The following is a 22,678-nucleotide window of genomic DNA, read 5'->3' on the forward strand; positions in this document are numbered from 1 at the left end:
TTTTGTAGTACAGAAAACGCTACCTAAGAGTTTCGTATTCAATTCTGACTCAGATGTTCCTTGTAAGCTGTAGCAATGTGTAGTTTTAAACACTTTTGTATTCGTTATTGGATACAGTAACCAATACAATTATTTTTGATAAGTGTCTAATGAGTAACTTTTCTTGTCTTGTGTTGTTGACCTATTGATTATTTTTCTTGTGGGTATATTTTGTTTTGTAACAGTGTTATTGCACTGAATAGAAAATGATGTGCTTTTAAGTCAATGGAACAGATGAATAAGTGGAGCTGTACAAAAAAAAAGATAAATGTTAAATGAACAATTTTTAATACTTTTGTTTGCTTAAAAGGCATCTTTGACAACATAAAATGCAATTACCAAATTTATGAGTACATTGTTCACCAAAATAGATGATATGAAAGGGAGCAGTCATAACCAAAAAAGCTGTGTTTTTGATATAAATTATTTGTAGCTTAAAATTATATTTAGCAGCTTGGAACATCAGAATTAGTAGAGTTACAGTAATATCAAATGAAATATCAACCACATATTGAAGAAAGTATGAAAAAAATTAAATTCTATCATAGTATGCTGAAAAATCGTTTGATAATTGAGTAGGTAATTGTGCTGGATGCAATTATGTGTTTTGCCTTCTGAAGATGTAAGATGGTTATCATCATCCATAATTTTCATTCACATGCATCTGCCACAATATTATCAGAAAATAGGTTTTTTAATATTAACAAGACAGTCCACTAGATTACATGCTATTTTTTATTGCTGAAATTGGAGGTACTTCTTGAACAGTGTCGATCTTTGTTGTTGATTAAACTAATGGAAGCTATATATGTTCATTTCTTGCTGAATTGTGATATTACTTTATCTATTAATACAAATAATATCAATGATAGATTATTTTAGTTTATTTTGTTCATTGAATTTATTCTAGATGCATCCACAGTATCAGTTATTCACCAAATTTTCATTTACATACAAAGAAATTGGAGCACATAATTTGTTAACCTGTTGAACAAACATGATACCATATTTTTGTCCTTCAAACCATGTTAGTAGATATTGCTTGCTTTTAAAGTAGACTGTAAAACTATTTGTAGACGAGAATCACATTATAGAAACCAGGAATCGTTTTGATTCCATCTTTAATATTCAAGACTCTTTTCACTTTAGTGAAATATATTACAGCTGTTAGTAACATACATCCTTTTGATTGGAATATCATGGTGTGTTACATCAATATTGCTGTTAGATGAAAACTGTTAGAAAGTACTATTGAAAACAATGTTTACAAATAACAGTAAAATGCTCAGTATGTATACAAACTTATTGTAAAACAGCTTACTGTTTAAATCACTACCACAGTCCATTTCATACATGTCATACAAGGAAAACATAGTCAACTGCTTGGTTAGCAATAGTCAGACAGCTGAAAAGTATACCACATTGGTAGCATCCACTGTAAGCAGCTGTGGTGATTGAATATCCTAACAGTCACCAACCTCCGACAGGGCTCTGCTGGGAGACGCCGAGATCATTGGACTCTGCGAGAAAGAAATATGTAAAAAAGTGAGAATTCCTTCAGGTGGTCCTTCAATGGCGAAACAAGCAGTTTAGCAGAAACTGTATTGTAGAAGAATGGTTCTCAATTTTATTGCATACCACAGAATGTAATTCAGGATCAGGTGCCATTTAGATATACATACAGCATCAAATAGCAACAATAAACAGTGCAATGATTCAGCACTTTTGAACTAATGATAAAGTATTATACTATCTTATTTATTGAAGTCAAGTGATTTCTAAGTGGAAATGTGAAGGTTTAGCCTAGCAGAAATTGTTGATATGTAGACAGCATCCAGCGGCACAGAGGAACTGTTAAGGGTATTAACGTGAGATCTGAGGAAATTATGGGACATGGAGCAGAGTCATCACCTTGCCATTTTTGAGTAGTATGAGTTGTTAAGATGTAGGAGGAATGAGATTCAATGAATATGATGTAAATGATTAAATACTTCTTCTATGCATGAAAAGGTGCCACTTCAAATTGTGTGAGAAGAGATGTCTTTAAGTGGTGGACTATTGGAAATTAAAGAATAGTTAATGTTGGTTAAAAATGAGCATGAAACAATTCAGTGTGGTGCAAAAACCTGGAAAATCACTCATGATAACATGTGTAACAACATCAGGAAATACGATGGTGGCGATGCAGTGGGAGAGAAGAGAGGTATCAGAAGGTCTACATTGTGTCTAATGGAGAAAGAAGCAGTCACTTTTGAATTGTGCTGCCATGCAAAATTACACTAGTTTGCAGAAGGAAACTGATATATTGCAGCTGTAGATGCAATATAATATATCTGAAGATAATTTATTATGAATAAACCAGTTACAAAATAGAAGCAATCACTGCAAACAAGAATTTTCAATAAGTGAGTTATATAGAAGGTGAAAATTATGTTGTTTCGCACTGCAGTGTTCGCCTTCGCATAACATAGTGGAGAAACTGTACTTCAGGAGTTGATTGGGACAACATGATCTCTTGTATGAAACGTAGAAGAAAGATTACAGTGTAATGTTCTGTTAATGGCAATGTTCTTAGAGTAACAGCAAATATTTGGATAGGACAAAGATGTGGAAGAAACTCAACTATGTGATATTTTTAAAGGAGACATTCAGTCACTTAACCTTCATCAATTTATGGAAGGTCTTCGTCAAGAGAATCACATCATATACATCACTAACTAAATGCCAGCAAGTAATAGAGAAATGAACATTCTGCAGTTTGTAACTCACATTCATTGAAACATCTAAAAAATCTTCGATTGAAGTTTACAATTTATAAATTAAAATGAAGATTTACACAGTGAATGGTTAAATTAAAGGCCCATCATCATTAAATGGTGGAATTTGATGTGTTGCAAAAGTCTCTTGACACTAAAGTCGACTGATAAAACAGTTAACTACATCAGGGTTCTTTATTCAAGTACTGGTGAGCTGCATCTGTCGAAAATACACTGATGCATAGTTTCAAGAAGCAAAAAAAAAAAAAAGGTTAAATAGATAGAATAATTAATACTCTGTTTATGTTCAGATACTAAATAAATTGAGATAAGGCACAGTTGGGAATAAGAAAACGGATGCACTCGAGTGATTTTGATAAAATAATTCATAAATACAGAGAGAAGAAGCATGCACATATGATAAAAATTTTCAAACAGCCAGCTTAAGTAACTTATATAACAAATATAAAAATAAACAATATTAAAATCTTAAGCATCTGCTACTGTGTGCAACATTTAGCTTTACACATTATAAAAATCAGAAATTTTAATAGACACAAATCATTGATGACCTTTATAAAGTCTCAGTTAATCTACGCATTTTAAAATAAGACATGAAATTTAAAGAGTACTTTTATAAGTCTTTTTATATTTAATATTATCATTTTATTGAAAACTATGAGCAATGCAATGAATGACAGCACAAGTAAAGCAATAATGTATTCTGCATTCTGGTACAGGACGTCCAATCAGGGAAGTGCAGTCTTCCACAGAAATACTAGTTCTGAATGAAAGAATTATTTAAAAAATAGGGCTTTTGTTATTGTGAATATTATAGAAAGAAGAGTATACATATTTTTAGAGTAATATTGGTACTGTTTTCAAATGCCTACCAGAAGTTTCATTGTTATTATCAGTTCGCGTTGTAGAGCTCTCACAGTAACTGTTAGTGTAGTAAGCTACAGATGTAAACCAAACTTTATATGACAAATACTAAGAAAAAATAGAGACAGTATTGCACCGTATTACCAAGATTTTGGTTGAAACATTGTGCTATGAAGAAGTCAAAAGCCTCATAATTAGTCTGTAATAAACAAGCAAAAAACTATGCAGACTATTTGCCAGAGGCAGTTTTCAGCCTCCTGGGAAGCTTTCATGATCTATTAAACCATGAAGATCGATCATAAAAAATATTTAGAACACAGATGCTTATCGTAGCTTCTTTTTATCTGATTAGGGCACTTGGAAACAAGAAATGAAGCTAAATCTTGCCTCATTTGTTTTAATGCACCATCGATGAGTATTCATTGGTTGACTTACTTTCTAAAGCGGCCTATTTGCTGCAGTGGCTTGTTGCTCTACATTGGTTTTTAGCCGTTGGTGATTTTGTTTCATAGATTTTTGTTACTTCTTTGCTATGATCGTAATTTGGGTCTTCATCTAAAGGAGATCAGTAGGCAACAGCTCAACTTGTAGTTCTCAACACTTGACAATCAAGATGTGATAAATCTGGTTATTGAGATATTGAAATTTTGGTGAGTAGTTAGCATCAGGCAAAATGACTATTGAATTACAGATAGTATCTCATTGATTATTATTGATACACTATCTATACAATACAGGGCCTTATTAATACTAATGTCTGTGGCTCTGACTAGGAATTACTAAATCTTGAACATGAAAGTTTTCGTTAGTATAATCGAGGGCTGAATTATATTTCTGTAATGAAATTCTTTCTTTTGTATAGGTACTTTGTATGTGGATATAAAAGTTTAACGATTTTTAAGATACTGGGTGGTTATAATTAAACTTTCCCCTATTTAACATGTTATAACTCAGAAACTTATTACTGTACAAGTACCAAACTAAGTAGCATTAATGTCGAGAGTATGGGAAGCATGATTTCAATATGTCACAGCGCCATCGTCCCGTTCCAACTATGGCCACCAGGTGCCATGATCAGTCATCGTGACTAATAGTCTCAAACACCTGACCAGTTACAGTGAATTTGTTGACGTGCCAACATGAGCTTGGACAAATGGAGCATGGCATTATTGGTGAAACTCTGTTATCAAAACAATAGTAATGCTGCAGCTGCACTTCGAGAATATTGCCAGCTGAACGGATTATGGAAGGATCCTCTTTCTCCACCTGCTGTGCTCACCATGATGAAGAAGTTTGAATCAACTAGAGAATTGAGCGACGCTCTGTCAAGAGGCCGATGACCAGTTCACCACAAGTGGTTGACGAAATAGATGTTGCTATGGCAGATGATGCTGCTCGCAATTCCTAATCGTCAGGCAGTGTGCGTGATGTATCATGGCAGTAGAACATCCCCTGGTTCACTATACGGGAGATGTGAACACACACAATTAGCGAGTGTGGGATCTTCACCTGCTGTCACTGTGCATGAAGTTCCTCTGTATGATGAACGTGTCACCCTATGGTTTGGCTTCACAGTTACATTCATCATTGGCCCTTTTTTTGGACAGTTTGGCGCTCAAGGACCAATGACATGCAGTGTGACTGGCCAGTGTTACTGCTATATGCTTCGCCAGCAAGTCATATGCGCCCTACAGGAGAGAGTCGCATTGAACTCAACAGTTTCCATGCAAGATTGGGTCTCACCGCACATCACCCGTGAAGTTCACCAGCTTCTTCGAAACACATTTGGGGACGATCGAATTATCAGCCGATCGTTTCCAAATGCGTTGCCAACTCGATCATCTGATCTCACTTCCTGTGATTTCTGGTTGGGGGGGCTACCTGAAGGACAGGGTTAATCAGGGGAACGTGTTGATCTGAAGCGCAAGCATATCAAGAGAGGTAGCCAGCACACCTACGGACATGCTTGTTCTGCTGTGCAAAATGCAATCCTGCATATTTAGACTCTTCTGGACACTGATGGGCCCCATATTAAGTCTCTCATGTAGCAGTAATGGTACAGGTATGTAACGGGATGATGTTCCATAACAGCACATTAAAAGTGTTTCAACTGTAATGATTCCTCATTATTTCTTTTCCCCCATGTCCTTGACAGTAACGCTACCAAGTTTGGTACTCGCACAGTAATTAGTTTCCATGTTGCAAACGTGTTAAATAGGGAAAGTTTAATTATAACCATTCGGTACACTATAAGTTCAGGATTTAAATATCTTCATAAAAATCCTGTACGACAAACATGAGGCCATGCATTTCTTGTGCTCGTGTTGAGAAATGCCTGTCTTGTTGCAGCTGAATGCTTGTACCATTGTGGTTGTTGTGCCTTTGCGCTGACAAAAGCCACTATGAAGCCAGCAAGTAACTGAAAGCAGTAGAGGGTTACCTGGACTTGCGGTGAGGTTTGTCAGAAGTGCTGGAGGCTCACAGACCTCACCTGGACAAGAAACACGAAACAGGCGTGAGGAAGAGCACAGATGGAGAACTGCAAACTGTTCGCATCACCATATTTCCCCTAAATTCATTCCTTTTGTGCACTGGTAGAAAATTGTCACTGTTCTAGGTCTAGCTGGGAACATTTATATCTCAACAGTCTTAAATCAAATACCACAACGACAGTAACATGTATCGAGGAGCTCCAGTATAGAAATGAAAACAATACATGATGACAGTTTGATATAAATTGTTATTCAAAAAGATATGCAAATATTTTAATATGTTACGCTACAAGTAAAACTAAAGAAAAAAGTCCATATGAACACAGGTCTGTGTATGTTTAGTCATGGAGTTACAGCTAATAAGATTTTGCCTGAAATTTAGCAGCTTCACTTATGTGAAGCAATTGCAAAACTGTATGAGGTTAAAGTAAAGCACGATTTCTATTTATTTTGTTGTTATTCGTCTGGTGAATGTAATAAAACATGTCCCAGACGTGTACCTGCAGTAGTTTTCCAGAACATCTGGGGAAGCAAAGATTATTATACAAGTAAATTTGTTTACTTTCCATTAACAACTTAGAAACGTTTATGTCATTGTTGGGGCAGCGGTTATTGATTTGTTTCAGTCGTTTCCTAACCTTGAAACGAGTTAGTTTTCTGTTTTGTTCAGTGAAAGAACACAATAAAAACAGTGTATTTAAGTGAAACCATATAGTAACTGTTGTAGCTTGTTTCTTTATTTATGAAATAGGGATGCCTTGAAAATTTACGACAGAAGAATACACCGTTATGGTGTTTATTTATGACAAATGTGATGGTAATGCTATGGCTGCAGTTAACGAATATCAGGTGCATTATCCAACTCAGACGACTCCTAATGCACGAATAATTGTGAATGTATTGTGAAACTGTATGTATGTTGTACAACTTCCTTAATACCGAGCTTTGTTTTTTCTGGTTGTTCATGAAATTCACGTGCACTATGGTATTAATGAAAGCAGATTATCTGACACATTCATACAGTTACAGTTGACATTATTACCATCATTTTTCTTAAATTAAATTCTCTACAACTTTGTACAAGTGTCTGGAATTTAAAAAACAAATTGGGCCAAGTAGTTAATAAATTAAAAATTTTCGAAATTATTTCTTTGCTTCTCTGCATGTTTGGGAAACCTACTGCAGATACACGTCTGAGACATGTTTTATTAGATTCACCATATCAATAACAACAAAGTAAATGGAAATCTTGGTATACAGGGTGATTCAAAAAGAATACCACAACTTTAGGAATTTAAAACTCTGCAACGACAAAAGGCAGAGCTAAGCACTATCTGTCGGCGAATTAAGGGAGCTATAAAGTTTCATTTAGTTGTACATTTGTTCGCTTGAGGCGCTATTGACTAGGCGTCAGCGTCAGTTGATGCTAAGACAGAGTGACAGAGCACTTCATCACTGGCCTCCAAGAAGCCTGATCTTACCCCCTGCGATTTTTTCTTATGGGGGTATGTTAAGGATATGGTGTTTTGGCCACCTCTCCCAGCCACCATTGATGATTTGAAACGAGAAATAACAGCAGTTATCCAAACTGTTACGCCTGATATGCTACAGAGAGTGTGGAACGAGTTGGAGTATCGGGTTGATATTGCTCGAGTGTCTGGAGGGGGCCATATTGAACATCTCTGAACTTGTTTTTGAGTGAAAAAACCTTTTTAAATACTCTTTGTAATGATGTATAACAGAAGGTTATATTATGTTTCTTTCATTAAATATACATTTTTAAAGTTGTGGTATTCTTTTTGAATCACCCTGTACTTTAACCTCATACAGTTTAGCGATGTCTTCATATTAGCGAAGTTGCTTAATTTCAGGCAAAATCCTTTATTAGCTATACCTCTGTAACTAAACATTTGCGGACCTATGTTTATTTGAACTTTTTTCTTTAGCTTTGCTTGTAGAATAACATATTAAAATATTTGAATATTTTCGTAAATCATCCTGTATACTGCCCCCAGTTTTCTTCACATCATTTAATATGTATGGGAAGATGTCCTTCAAACATTCTTCTGCATGTGTGATAAGTTTCGAACAAAACTGACATATGGCAGAGCCGTAGTGAACCATCAAAATGGCACCTATGCAAGACACTCGTCAGAAGCAATTGATTCTTTCGAGTAACGGTTGCAACAGTGGTTAACATGAACGCATTCGACACAGGTATTATCCTACCTGCCTAGTTTGTGACTGGGTGAAAGCTGTCCGAGTGGTGGTTTCAATTACGAAGTGGCAGGTGCTACAATAGCTTTGACTGACCAGAAAGATTTCTTCTGGTGACTTCATAACCTTGCTCCAAAGACATAAGCTCGCATATGCACAATGCGTTTTGTGTTCTATCTCATAGCCTTCTCACTGAAGAAAATAAGTACTAAGTTCAAACAACATTCTGCAGAGAACATTGTGCTTAACAATACCAACACTAGACACTCAATAACCATTCAAATTATCGTCAACACTATAACAATTAAAAAGTCAAGAATGATGAGGAGTTTTGAAAGCCGTTTTAGCAGTAAGAAGAGATTTCAAGTTTCACTTCATCGGTTTTGTATAGCTGCTGCCTACCGCATCTTACAATATACCATCCATGGTGTTATCTGGCCTGGATCATTCAGCAACCATGTTTTATACATTTTGACTCACTTCTTTTAAATGTACTCAATTTTATTATGACAACTACAACTAATGTGGTTTGACTCCTAACCTGGATAACTTTCTGGAAGCTGAGATTCCGTATTTCCCCATCTACACTACAGAAATATCACCTCTATAAATCTGAAGACACATCTGTATTGACGTGAAACTGGCAGTTGCGAATATAGCAGCTCCCCACACCTATGCAGCTATTGAAACACTTCATGATTCTTGACTTCTTAATTGTTGTACTTCTCATGATGATTTGAAAGCTTATTGACTGTCACGTTTTGTTATTGTTACTCACTAGTATTAGTTAACCTCTTAAAAGGACGCCACATCTCAACCTTGTGAAAATTTAATACATCTTACTGTAATTTCATTCCCTTGAGTGATTTTTTTGCAGAAATGTGTTGTATATATGAATCCTAGGGTATAAAAAGGAAAAGTATCTCACTATTATCTGTTAACTTCACTTTCAAAATGAATAAATTTTTCCTCTTCCATACAAATATCGGATCACAAGAACCAATAACTGTGTCAAATTCTGCTACACTTGTTTCTATGAATGACATGTACACATTAACATGCCTCGCTTTAGAGGGGACGTAACATAGGTAGAAATATGTTAGACACATATTAGTGAAATTAACCTGCATACAAGACTCATAGCCGCTGGACACATTGAAACCACTCTCTGCCACCTAAATTAGCGATAATTGTCCTTCAAATTACTCTCCAGAGTTTGTAGTGTCCTGGTATTCACTAAGTTGAAGTAAATTAACAGAATTTGTCATGCCAAAATAAATGAGACAAGTTTATCAAATCTGTCAGCATATGATTATAATTGCAAAATCTGAAAGAAAACAGGATTTCGATGAGGAAAGAGATGTAGAACTAATTTAGAACTTCTTCAGTTAACTATTTCTATTACTGCTCCTCAAAGAAGTGCCAATCATAAGTGGGAGGCAGAAAAGTTTGGCTCAATTTCATTCATCATAATCGATGTGTTTGGAAAGCCTGCAACTCCTTTATTCATCATTGAAATAATGGAACTCTGCACCATGCATAGCACTGCGCGTTTCGGTTTTTTTTTCTCATTGTCAAAAGTAAATATGTACATATGTATTGTACGTGATGTGTATAAGTGTGTTGTGATGTTCTTGCACTTTACTGTCATCTTTTTGATGTTACAAGACACGCACATGCAAACCATCACTGTTTGTGAAAATTCACATTGTGTATATGTTTGTCTGCATAACTGAGGAGGCATGGTATCCTATAACCTCAAAAAGACGACAGTAAAGTGCGAGAGAGGCACATCTCACATACAAACATTACATACAGTACTTATGTAAATATTTACCTTTGACAATGAGAATAAATTCTTGAAACGCGTTATGCTAAGCGGCTAAAAATACGTACTAAGCACATTGTTTCATTATTTAAATCAGAAGCGTCTAAGCAGTCCGAAGAGAGCAAAGGAGACAACTAGCGTTACATGTGGCCAAACAACGAAGCACACAGAATACCTGTTCAAGCACCGTAAACGTTTCTGACGGTTGCAACTACCACCAAACTGAGTCATGTGCAGTACAGACAGCTTGGAAGCGGTTGCAATTGTTCGTGATACCTTGGTTGCGGAAATAGGAACCAAAGTGAACATGTGTAATTATTTGTGTGCTGCGGATTGCAATGATGCCGTTGTTACGAGTACTGTTGGGCGATGAGTAGAAATATTTGAAGCGTCAGGAAGAGCACAAACTGATCAGCCATGTTCGAAACATCACGCGACGACAACTGCTCCCGACATGATGAGTGGCACTGATGGCATTACTCGTGCTCCAGATGTGTTCCACGCATGCTCACAGCTGACTGCAAAGACATTTCATCTGAAACGTTGGACCATTTTGAGGCATGTGGAAAGGTCTTCCTGTCACACATTGCTACAAATGACGAAACCTGGATGCGTAATTTTTGAGCTGGAAACAACACGGTGGTCACTGCAGGGGCATCATCCGCCATCACCGAAAAATGAGAAATTCACAACAGCTACCTCTGCTGGAAAAGTCGTGGCGACAGTCTTTTGATATAGTGATTGTGTCATTCTCGTGGATGTGTTGAGAAATGAGCCAATCATTAATCTGGAGGGCAGATGTGAAGACACCGAACAAACTCAAGAGCCCCGTTCCTGACTATTTGGTCTGACAAGAATCTAAAAGAAACCTTGCTCCAATGGGACAATGCGCACAACTCTCTGAATCCAGGGAAACATCGCCAAATTGGGTCGCATATCATAGCCTAACCTACGATAATAATCTAGATTTGGCACCTTCCGAATGCCATTCGTTTGTAATTGTGGTGCATTATATACTAAACTATTCTCGTACCTAGACTGCGTGTGCTGTTTTTAACCGTCACAGTACCATCGGCAAAGGGGGTACTTTATGCCCACCTTTTGAAAATATTGTAATCTCATAAACCTAACCAAAAAGGCTATAAGATACCACAGGTTCTGGACCCTACTTACACACCAGTATATCAGTATCTCTTCAAAAAATATGTTGTAAGTCAACAGTAGTGACCGAGTTTTTTTAGGGTTGGCATCAAGTCACCCCCTCCACTCGTAGGTCATGCCTGTTATGGAAAATGCGTTGTATTCCTAGGGTTAATGTATTCACTATGACACGCCCCAAGCCCTGACATTGGCAAGAGCGATGCTGGTATGTGCTTATGCTGGCCAGACACAGGAAACAGAGACCAAGCAGCTACCTGGTAACTAACTGAGCCTACTTTGTGACTTTGGAGCTTGTTTTGCGACACTTTTTCAATATCCAATCTCACCTTGCATCCTTGGAGGTTAACCAGTGGCATCCACATGTTGTTTGATGCACTGATTCATCCAGTGTCTGCCTCTCCACGGTATCCTAACCTGTTTTGAAATCAATGGCGTCCGCAGCTTGTGGTGTAGTGACTAGCGTTGCTGCCTCTGTATCACAGGATCCCACGTTCGATTTTCGGCCAGACAGGGGATTTCCTCTGCCTGGGGATTGGGTGTTTGTGTTGTCCTCATCATTTCATCATCATCATCATCATAATTCGTGACAGTGGCTACATTGGACTGTGTAAAAAAATTTAACTTTGTAAAAATTAGAACTCTGAACGGGGGCTGATGACCACACAGTTGAGTGCCCCACAAATCATACATCATCATTATCATCATCATCATCATCATGAAATCGTTGGCCCTTACTCTACTGAAATGCGATCTCCCACAATTTATACCTGTCAAGAACATTGCCTTACAGCCTACGGATCCCAATAGCACACGTAAACAATATAAGCTAGATGTATCAAATATGTCCGAGTTTTGAACAAGATCCAATGCTCGTGATTTTGAAAGCAGTCTATGATCGAGGCCTGGAAGGAGGGAGCACTTCCTGAAACTTCTGACAGTAAACTCTGAACGTATTTTCAGGGAGACTGAAATATGCCACTACACGACAAGCTTCCTAACCTTTGTGTGTGGCCTGATGGTAATGATCATTCAAACCGGTTTTTGGAACGTCTGAATTGACCCGAATATTCAGTTCACTATGGAGGTGGAAAAGAATGGATGCCTTCCCTTCCTTGATGTTTTGGTCAAAAGGAAGACTGATGGTACGTTGGGACATTCTGTTTATAGGAAGCCCACCCACACTGACTTGTATCTGCGAGCTGACAGTTGTCACCATCCAGCTCAGCGTGAAGGAGTACTTCGCACCTTGGTTCACAGGGCCCACGTTATCTCAGACCCTGAAAGTTTGGCAGCTGAGCTAGCACATCTCGAAGTCACCTTTCGTCAGAATGGTTATAGCGAGAGGCAGATCAAACGTGCGTTGAGCCATCAGCCTTCTGTGCAACGGGTGAGTGACGATAGCGACGAAGTGGCACCTAAGTCTACGGCCTTTTTGCCTTACGCAGGAAGCATTTCCAACAGGATTGGCCGTATTTTGCGGAAGTATGATGTGAAATATGTTTTTCGACCACCTTCTAAGATTAAGGCGCTGTCGGCGTCCGTAGAAGATGATCTTGGTCTGGGTAAGGCTGGGGTCTATCGTATTCCTTGCAGTTGTGGCATGCCATATATTGGTCAGACAATCAGGATTGTAGAAGACCGGTGTATTGAACATAAAAGTCATACTCGCTTACAACAGCCAAGCAAATCCGTTATTGCGGAAAATTGCCTTGACACCGGTCATCCTATGGAATACAACAACACGGAGATTCTGGCTTGCACGTACTGCTATTGGGATAGCGTTATTACGGTAGCTATTGAAACCAGACTATCAAGCAACCTTATTAACAGAGATGGTGGATTTTGTCTAAATGCTGCTTGGAATCCGGCTCTGTCTCTCATCAAAAAACAGATGGACAGAATTAGTACTACCTCACCTGTTGATTAATAGTCACTATCGATATTTCTGATGTTGGCTATCTTTGGTTGTGTTGACACTTGTTCTGCGTGTGGTGTCTTTCTTGTTTCTCCTCTGTGAACCGAGGTATTAAATTTGCTTGCACATTTTTTTCTTCTTTTTGCAGTTTGTGCCTTGAGAATGGCAGGGTGTGCTCCTGTCGAAATATCGGCGGTGTTCGACGACGTCACCCGGCAACAAATCCGTAAGTTATTTGAACATTCGGTTCGCCGGGAAAAGTTAAGGTCTCACAATCCAGGTTCTGTTTACAGCATCATAATGATCGCATACGTGTTTGGCGACATCGCGGTGAACGCACATTGGAAGCGTGTCATCACCATATTGGCGTATTAACCGGCGTGATTGGTATGGGGTGCCTTCGGTTATACGTCTCGGTCACGTCTTCTTCGCATTGAGGGCACTTTGAACAGTGGACGTTACATTTCAGATGTGTTACGACCTGTGGCTCTACCCTTCATTCGATCCCTGCGAAACCGTACATTTCAGCAGGATAATGCACGACCGCATGTAGCATGTTCTGTACGGGCGTTTATGGATACACAAAGTGTTCGACTGCTGCCCTGGACAGCACATTCTCCAGATTTCTCACCAAGTGAAAACGTCTGGTTAATGGTGGCCGAGCAACTGGCTCGTCACAATACGCCAGTCACTACTCTTGATGAACTGTGGTATCGTGTTGAAGCTGCATGGGCAGCTGTACCTGTACAAGCCATCCAAGCTCTGTTTGACTCAATGCCCAGGCATATCCAGGTCGTTATTAAGGCTAGAGGTGGTTGCTCTGGGTACTGATTTCTCAGGATCTATGCACCCAAACTGCGTGCAAATGTAATCACATGTCAGTTCTAGTATAATATATTTGTCCAGTGAATACCCGTTTATCATCTGCATTTCTTCTTGGTGTAGCAATTTTAATAGCCAGTAGTGTAGAATAATCGTAAATCTTGGGCAGAGACAAATGAGTATGCTGGCATATTTTGCGTATTTTGATTCAGTAACGTGATATGGAATAATGTTCTGAGGTACCTAACATTTAAGAAAGAAAGTGTTCATTGCTCAAAAACGTGGTGTGAGAATGATATGTGGAGCTCATTCACGATAGTCTTATAGACATTGGTTTAGGGAGCTGGACACTTTGATTACTGCCTCGTAGTATATTTATTCCCTCGTGAATTTTGCTGTAAATAATCCACTGTAGTTCAGAACGAGCCAAGGTGTGCATAATTTCCAATACCAGAAGGAAAAATAACACACATTATTCGATATTGAGATTATTGTTATCACAAAAAGGTGCCCGTAATGCTGGACCCAAATTTTTTGATCACTTACACAGTGACATAAAATGTCTACCAACGGCAAAGATAAAATTTAAAACAAACTGACAAAGTTTCTCCTTGACAACTCCTTCAACTATGTAGAAGAATTTTTAGTTTTTAAACGGTGTTGGGTACGAATTGTTAACTCCCAACTCTACCAAAGAACTGTACATCATCTCCATGTAGCCAAATTTACATATGAATGTGTAATTGTTATTAATTGCGCAAATACTGCACGTGATATGAAACTAACATTTGACGGCGCCGATAACGTATTTCAGTTGCGACTCTTCTACGACCATTTTGTGTTGACACTATTGACTGCTTCCTTTGAAATGCTTCATAGAGAGTGACTTCAAATATGTGAGGCAATTTTTAAGTAATAGACAGTGTATTTATACATGTTTTGAAAGCTTATTTATTCACCTTTATAGTTACATTAATATATTTGGAAATTATTAGTGGTATTGAAGTTATTGACAATGAAGTAGGACGCTGATAGTAAGGCATGAGGGGACATTTCATGCCATGCCACAAGCTCGCCCAGTGGGTGACTAAATGACACTTAGAACTTTTGGCATTTCCTCTCTATAATTGTGGGGTACGTGGGGCATGTCAACTGACGAGTAGGTTATTATGATGCGTTGCAATTTTGTGTTCGTAAAATACATTGAGGAGCCAAAGAAACTGGTACACCTGCGTGTACGACCCCCGAGAGCAAGCAGAAGTGCCACAACACGACGTGGGATGCACTCGACTGAAGTAGTGCAGGGCTGTCCGTATATCCGAAAGAGTACAAAGGGGCAGAGATCTCTTCTGAACAGCACGTTGCAAGGAATCCCAGATATGCTCAATAATTGTCATGTCAGGTGAGTTTGGTGGCCAGCGGCAGTGTTTAAACTCAAAAGGGTGTTCCTGGAGCCACTCTGTAACAATTCTGGACGAGTGAGCTATCTCACTGTCTTGTTGGAACCACCCAAGTCCGTCGGTATGCACAATGGATATAAATGGATGCAGCTGATCAGATAGGATACTTATGTACGTGTCATCTGTCAGAGTTGTATCTAGACGTATCCAACTGCACTTTCCCCACACCATTAAAGAGCCTTCGCCAGCCTGAACAGTCTCCAGCTGACATGCAGGGTCCATGGATTCATGAGGTTGTCTCTATACCCATACACGTCCATCCGCTCGATACAATTTGAAACGAGACTCGATCTAAATCTCAGTAACTTGGTATTGTAGTGGGAGTAACCGACCTAAGAACTGCGCCAGACACTTGTATTATGTGGACATTACCGACTGCAGCGCTGTATTCTTCCTGTTCACGTATCTCTGCATTTGAAATCCTATGCCTCTACCAGTTTCTTCAGCGCTTCAGTGTAAATACTTCTAATGGCATGAAAATTTGTTTCTCCTTCCAGGGAAAAATTGTGGGCGATAATAAGAAAGGCAAAACACGATTACAGGGAGAGCTTCAGATGGATCTGAAGATGGTATGAGAGTGAGAACCACTGCTAAGGAATTCCGAATATGTCGACAAACTTTATGTGGTCACATTCAAGTGGCTTTTGTGGATCCGCCACATGAAGTTCAGAACATGAAAAGGAACCTTGTGACAGAATATTTAGACAGGCTGGCGTACAGGTTGTGGCCAGAAATATGGAAACACCAGAAACGCAACACATTAGCGTGCCTGATACGGTGAGTGAAAATCGTTAGCATTCAAAACACCACTGATGCAAATGGCCATACCAGGTTAATGAGGTGCCAAGGCCTTACATGCAGGCAATGGAGCAATGAAAGAAGACATTTTCCTGGATGAGTCTTGTTTCTCACTGTTCGCAACATCTGACCGAGTTTAACTCCCAAGAGTGAAAAATGACGGGTTTCCGTGATGGTCTGGAAAGCCTCATCATAGTGCTCCACGATTACTCTGCGTAGTCGCATTAGTGCCAACGCGATTCTGTGACCATTTCGTCTGGTCAAGTCCATACTTTGGACCCTATTCTGTACTACTGGCCATTAAAATTGCTACACCAAGCAGAAATGCAGATGATAAACGGGGGTATGCATTGGACAAATATATTATACTAGAACTGACATGTGATTACATTTGCACGCAATTTGGGTGCTTAGATCCTGAGAAGTCAGTACCCAGAACAACCACCTCTGGCCGTAATAACGGCCACGATACGCCTGGGCATTGAGTCAAACAGAGCTTGGATGGCGTGTACAGGTACAGCTGCCCATGCAGCCTCAACACGATACCACAGTTCACCAAGAGTAGTGACTGGCGTATTGTGACGAGCCAGTTGCTCGGTCACCATTGACCAGACGTTTTCAGTTGGTGAGAGATCTGGAAAATGTGCTGGCCAGGGCAGCAGTCAAACATTTTCTGTACCCAGAAAGGCCCGTATAGGACCTGCAACATGCGGTCGTGCATTATCCTGCTGAAATGTTGCGTTTCACAGGGATCGAATGAAGGGTAGAGCCACGGGTCGTAACAAATCTGAAATGTAACGTCCACTGTTCAAAGTGCCGTCAATGCGAACAAGAGGTGACCGAGACGTGTAACCAATGGCACCCCACACCGCCACGCCGGGTGATACGCCAGTATGGCGATGACGAATACACGCTTCCATGTGCGTTCACCGCGATGTCGCCAAACACTGATGAGACCATCGTAATGCTGGAAACAGAACCCGGATTCATCCGAAAAAATGTCGTTTTGCACATTCGTGCATCCAGGTTCGTCGTTGAGTACACTATTGGAGGCGCTCCTGTCTGTGGTGCAGCATCAAGTGTAACCGCAGCCATGATCTCCGAGCTGATAGTCCATGCTGCTGCAAACGTCGTCCAACTGTTCGTGCAGATGTGTCATCCCCATCCGTTGACTCAGGGATCGAGACGTGGCTACACGATCCGTTACAGCCATGCAGATAAGATGCCTGTCATCTGGACTGCTAGTGATACGAGGCCGTTGGGATACAGCACGGCGTCCCGCATTACCCTCCTGAACCCACCGATTCCATATTCTGCTAACAGTCATTGGATCTCGACCATCGCGAGCAGCAATGTCGCGATACGACAAACCGCAATCGCGATAGGCTACAATCCGACCTTTATCAGAGTCGAAAACGTGATGGTGCGAATTTCTCCTCCTTACACGAGGCATCAGAACAATGTTTGACCAGGCAACGCCGGTCAACTGCTATTTGTGTACGAGAAATCGGTTGGAAACTTTGCTCAAGTCAGCACGTTGTAGGTGTCGCCACCGGCGCCAACCTTGTGTGAATGCTCTGTAAAGCTAATCATTTGCATATTTCAATATCTTCTTCCTGTCAGTAAAATTTGGCGTCTGTATCGCGTCATCTTCGTGGTGTAGCAATTTTAATGTCTATTAGTGTACAAACAAGCTAGCTCGCAGAACACGGTTGAGACCATCATCTTGTTGCAAAAATGGCAACTCGAGAAATAAATATGGGCAGGATACCATATTGAACAAATCGATCGTTTCAGATTACTTTGAACAATTGATAAAGACTTTATGGGAAAATCGCAAAATATGTGCAGTGTGGGGTAAGAAGGTTTACTGCTTCACTCTTCATAGGCAAAAGAAGGCTTTCGCCGAAAACGGCGTCCCGCCTATGATTCTATTCCAAGAAGAAAGGACAAATCGAATAGATTCACAACGACTATTACTGATACTTATAGAGAGAGTCCGCAACTAGTGGTCTAGTATCTAGCGTTGTTGCCTCTGGATCATGGGGTCCCAGGTTCGATTCCCGGCCGGGTGGGTTAGGGATTTTCTCTGCCAGGGCATTGGGTGTTTGTGTTGTCCTCATCATTTCATCATCATCATCATCATCAACGTGACAGTGGCTAGATTGGACTGTGTAAAAAAATTGGTCTGTGAACAAATTGGGACTTTTTACGGGTGCTGATGACCGCGCAGTTCAGCGCCCCACAAATGCAGAATTATTTCGCAATTGGCTAAACAAAATGATCACACTACTGTCATTAAGAAAAAGGGAACGAAGAATAAGAAGAGAAAAACCGAGCGACTTGGCGCAGTGTTTCGACACTGGACTCGCATTCGGGAGGACGACGGTTCAATCCCGCGTCCGACCATCCTGATTTAGGTTTTCCGTGATTTCCCTAAATCACTCTAGGCAAATGCCGGGATGGTTCCTCTGAAAGGCCACGGCCGACTTCCTTCCCCGTCCTTCCCTAATCCGATGAGACCGATAACCACGCTGTCTGGTCTCCTTCCCCAACCAACCAACCAACCAAGAAGAGAAAAAAGGGGAGGTACAGTACCGGTCGATTAAGAATGAAGTATTCCCAAGTGCCGAGATTTCATTCACATGGCAACGTATTGTTCTAAGTCGCTGTGTAAAGTTATTATTAATAAATTTGTTTAAAAATCGCGATACAGTTTACTTGTCGGTGTTCGTTCTGAGACGACGGAAAAGCGTTCAAAGACAGCCAGTATCTTAGTAAACTGTGCTGAACATTGTTCTAAGCAAGAGCAATGGCAAAACCCTCCTCATTACTGACAAAGCTAAATCCTGTACCAACGCTAACACTGTTGCTGCTGCCGAAGAAAACAACACAATCCTTTTCCACCTATCAAGCAGCTGTACACGGGAAATCAAACCGAATGACCAGAAATAGTGTTTTCAAACAATTTCTGGCTCGAGGCTGTCCTAAACTACTGGACAACCGCACGACTGAGAACTGGCAGAAGTGTCAAGTTCGGTGAGCTGTTGACAAGTGTCCGGCTGAGAGTAGCTACACCAGTCGATATGATCCTTACTTCCAGAAGAACAAGAACTTTTGCTTTCATTCTGAAAGCAATTCCCGAATGTGCATTTGCGTCTTCACTTTTAGTGAAGAGTCCTATTGAAACGAATTAAAAAAAAATGGTTCAAATGGCTCTGAGCACTATGGGACTCAACATCTTAGGTCATAAGTCCCCTAGAACTTAGAACTACTTAAACCTAACTAACCTAAGGACATCACACACACCCATGCCCGAGGCAGGATTCGAACCTGCGACCGTAGCAGCCCCGCGGTTCCGGACTGCAGCGCCTGAACCGCACGTCCACCGCGGCCGGCGAAACGAATTTCAGCCACGACGTATTTGACCTATCAGCTGATGATGCAGCAATTGGTGATCTTCGTAAAGTTACTGATCTAACGTCAAGGAATCCTTCGACCAGTTTTGTTGTGGTCTTTAGAATGAAGACAGGTTTGACGCAGCTCCCCGTGCTACTCTATCCTGTGCGAGCCTCTTGATCTCCGAACATACCCTTGAACCTACGTCCTTCTGAATCTGCTAACTGTATTCATCTCTTGGTCTCCCTCCACGTTTTTAACCCCCACACTCTCCAACAATACTAAACTGGTGATCCCTTGATGACTGGAGATCCCTTGATGACTGGTGATCCCTTGATGCCTCAGAACGTGTCCTACCAACCGATCCCTTCTTGTGATCAGGTTCTGCCACAAATTTCTCTTCTCCCCATTTCTGTTCAGTACCTCTCCACTAGTTACGTGTTCTACTCATCCAATCTTCACCATTTTTCTGAAGCTCCACATTTCAGAAGCCTCTACTCTCTTCTTGTCTAAACTGTTTATTGCCCATGTTTCATTCTATAAATGGCTACACTCCACACAAATACCTTCAGGAAACACACTTTTCTTTAGAAACGCTTTCCTTGCCATTGCCAGTCTACATTTTATATCTTCTCTACTTCGCCCATCATCAGTTATTTTGCTGCCAAAATAACAAAACTGAACTAACGGGTGTTCAGAACGTCTCTCCAGGATCCCGTATGATTGTCAGCCGTGCGTGCCATATGATTGTTCGCCTGCCTGGGTTACTCCCCTTCAAGTGGACTCTCCGAACATTCCACTGTTTCGTTTATCTCAGACAGCATCAGTAGCATCGTTGGTGTGTGTCGTTACGTGTTGGCGTGAACATTTTAATTCCTTTATTCGTTTGTTTCCGTTTTGTCACTGGTAGAGTCCTAACCATTGAAGAACGTGTGTGTTTTAGTCGAACAAGTGTTCAAAGCTGGCAGTAAATACACAGTTTCAGTTCGTCAAACATTTAATTCAGTTTTCCCGGAGACAGCACTCCAACATCGCGATACTGTGCGAGATTTGACTAACAAATTTAGAAGTATGGGTTCAGTGACAGATGCACCAAGAAGTGGTCGTCCCAGCGTTTTGTCTGAGGATAAACCTTCGATATTTCCGATAAAATGTCCACGAGTCCGAACAAGTCAGTAAGAAAACTCGCCCAGAAAATTGATGTCAGTATCGGAACGGCCCACACAGCTGTAAGGAAAAAATCATAACTTTTCCCATACAAAGTAACAGTCGTGCAAGAACTAAAAATACTGATCATGACAAGGGACTGCATTACTGTCAATGGTTCAAAAATTTCGTTCAACAACATGTAAGGGACGTTTTTCACTAATGAGGCGTGGTTTCATTTATCCGGGTACATGAACACGGAATATTCTCCCATGTTGAGTGCTGAAAATTCATTGTGTATTCATGAGAAACAGCTTCATTCTGCGAAAATAGGTGTTTGGATTGCAATTTCTAGGGACTAATAACTTCAGATGTTATGTCCCATAGGGCTCAGAGCCATTTTGCAATTTATCGACGTCGGATATTTTTCAACAAAACAATAAACGCACAACGATACTGCAGTGATATTCTGTGCCCTTTCAAAGGAGAGCTTGTGTTAAGTGAAATACTCAACGGTTATTTTCAACAAGACGGTGCAACCGCGCATACAGCTGGTGTTTCAATGTCACTGCTTGCTGATATTTGTGGTGATCCATAATTTCACAGGGAGTTTGGCCTCCACGATCGCCTGACCTAACACCACCTGACTTTTTCTTCGGGGTGCAGGGAAATCAACTGTCTGTAAAATCCGTCCAGAATCCATCGATGAATTGAAAACTGCAGTATCCACTTTCACTGCTTCTGTTACAGAAGAAATGTTACAGCTTATCTTTGGAAACATGATTAGACGAATTGAATTGTGTACTCAACTACAAGGGGGACACTTTCAACATTTAATGTGAAAATTTGTAATTAAAAATGAATATTCATTAAATTAATAACTTGTGTTTCACTGAGTCCTACCCTGAGTCTTACCTCCATGAACCATGGACCTTGCCGTTGGTGGGGAGGCTTGCGTGCCTCAGCGATACAGATAGCCGTACCGTAGGTACAACCACAACGGAGGGGTATCTGTTCAGAGGCCAGACAAACGTGTGGTTCCTGAAGAGGGGCAGCAGCCTTTTCAGTAGTTGCAGGGGCAACAGTCTGGATGATTGACTGATCTGGCCTTGTAACACTAACCAAAACGGCCTTGCAGTGGTGGTACTGCGAACGGCTGAAAGCAAGGGGAAACTACGGCCGTAATTTTTCCCGAGAGCATGCAGCTTTACTGTATGATTAAATGATGATAGCGTCCTCTTGGGTAAAATATTCCGGAGGTAAAATAGTCCCCCATTCGGGTCTCCGGGCGGGGACAACTCGAGAGGATGTCGTTACCAAGAGAAAGAAAACTGGCGTTCTGCGTATCGGAGAGTGAAATGTCAGATCCCTTAATCGGGCAGGCAGATTAGAAAATTTAAAAAGGGAAATGGATAGGTTAAATATACTGGGTATTAGTGAAGTTCGGTGGCAGGAGGAACAAGACTTCTGGTTAGCTGATTACAGGGTTATAAACACAAAATCAAATAGGGGTAATGCAGGAGGAGGTTTAATAATGAATAAAAAAATAGGAATGGGGGTAAGCTACTACAAACAGCATAGTGAACGCATTATTGTGGCCAAGATAGATACGAAGCCCACGCCTACCACAGTAGTACAAGTTTATATGCTAACTAGCTCTGCAGATGACGAAGAAATTGAAGAAATGTATGATGAAATAAAAGAAATTATTCAGATAGTGAAAGTAGATGTAAATTTAATAGTCATGGGTGACTGGAATT

At 40.3% G+C, this 22,678-nt stretch overlaps 1 protein-coding gene across 1 annotated transcript in view; it reads right to left on the reverse strand.

Moving 5' to 3' along the window:
- Positions 1–306: 306 nt before the first annotated feature.
- The window catches only part of LOC126293208 (histone-lysine N-methyltransferase 2D-like), a 301,425-nt gene continuing 279,053 nt past the window's right edge, over positions 307–22,678 (reverse strand). Inside the window, exon 8 of the mRNA XM_049986332.1 lies at positions 307–1,559. Coding sequence (XP_049842289.1) covers positions 1,503–1,559 — 57 coding nt within the window. The 3' untranslated portion in view covers positions 307–1,502. The remainder of the gene's footprint in view (positions 1,560–22,678) is intronic.

This window comes from Schistocerca gregaria, chromosome 10, assembly GCF_023897955.1.
Source record: "Schistocerca gregaria isolate iqSchGreg1 chromosome 10, iqSchGreg1.2, whole genome shotgun sequence".
Lineage (NCBI taxonomy): Eukaryota > Metazoa > Arthropoda > Insecta > Orthoptera > Acrididae > Schistocerca > Schistocerca gregaria.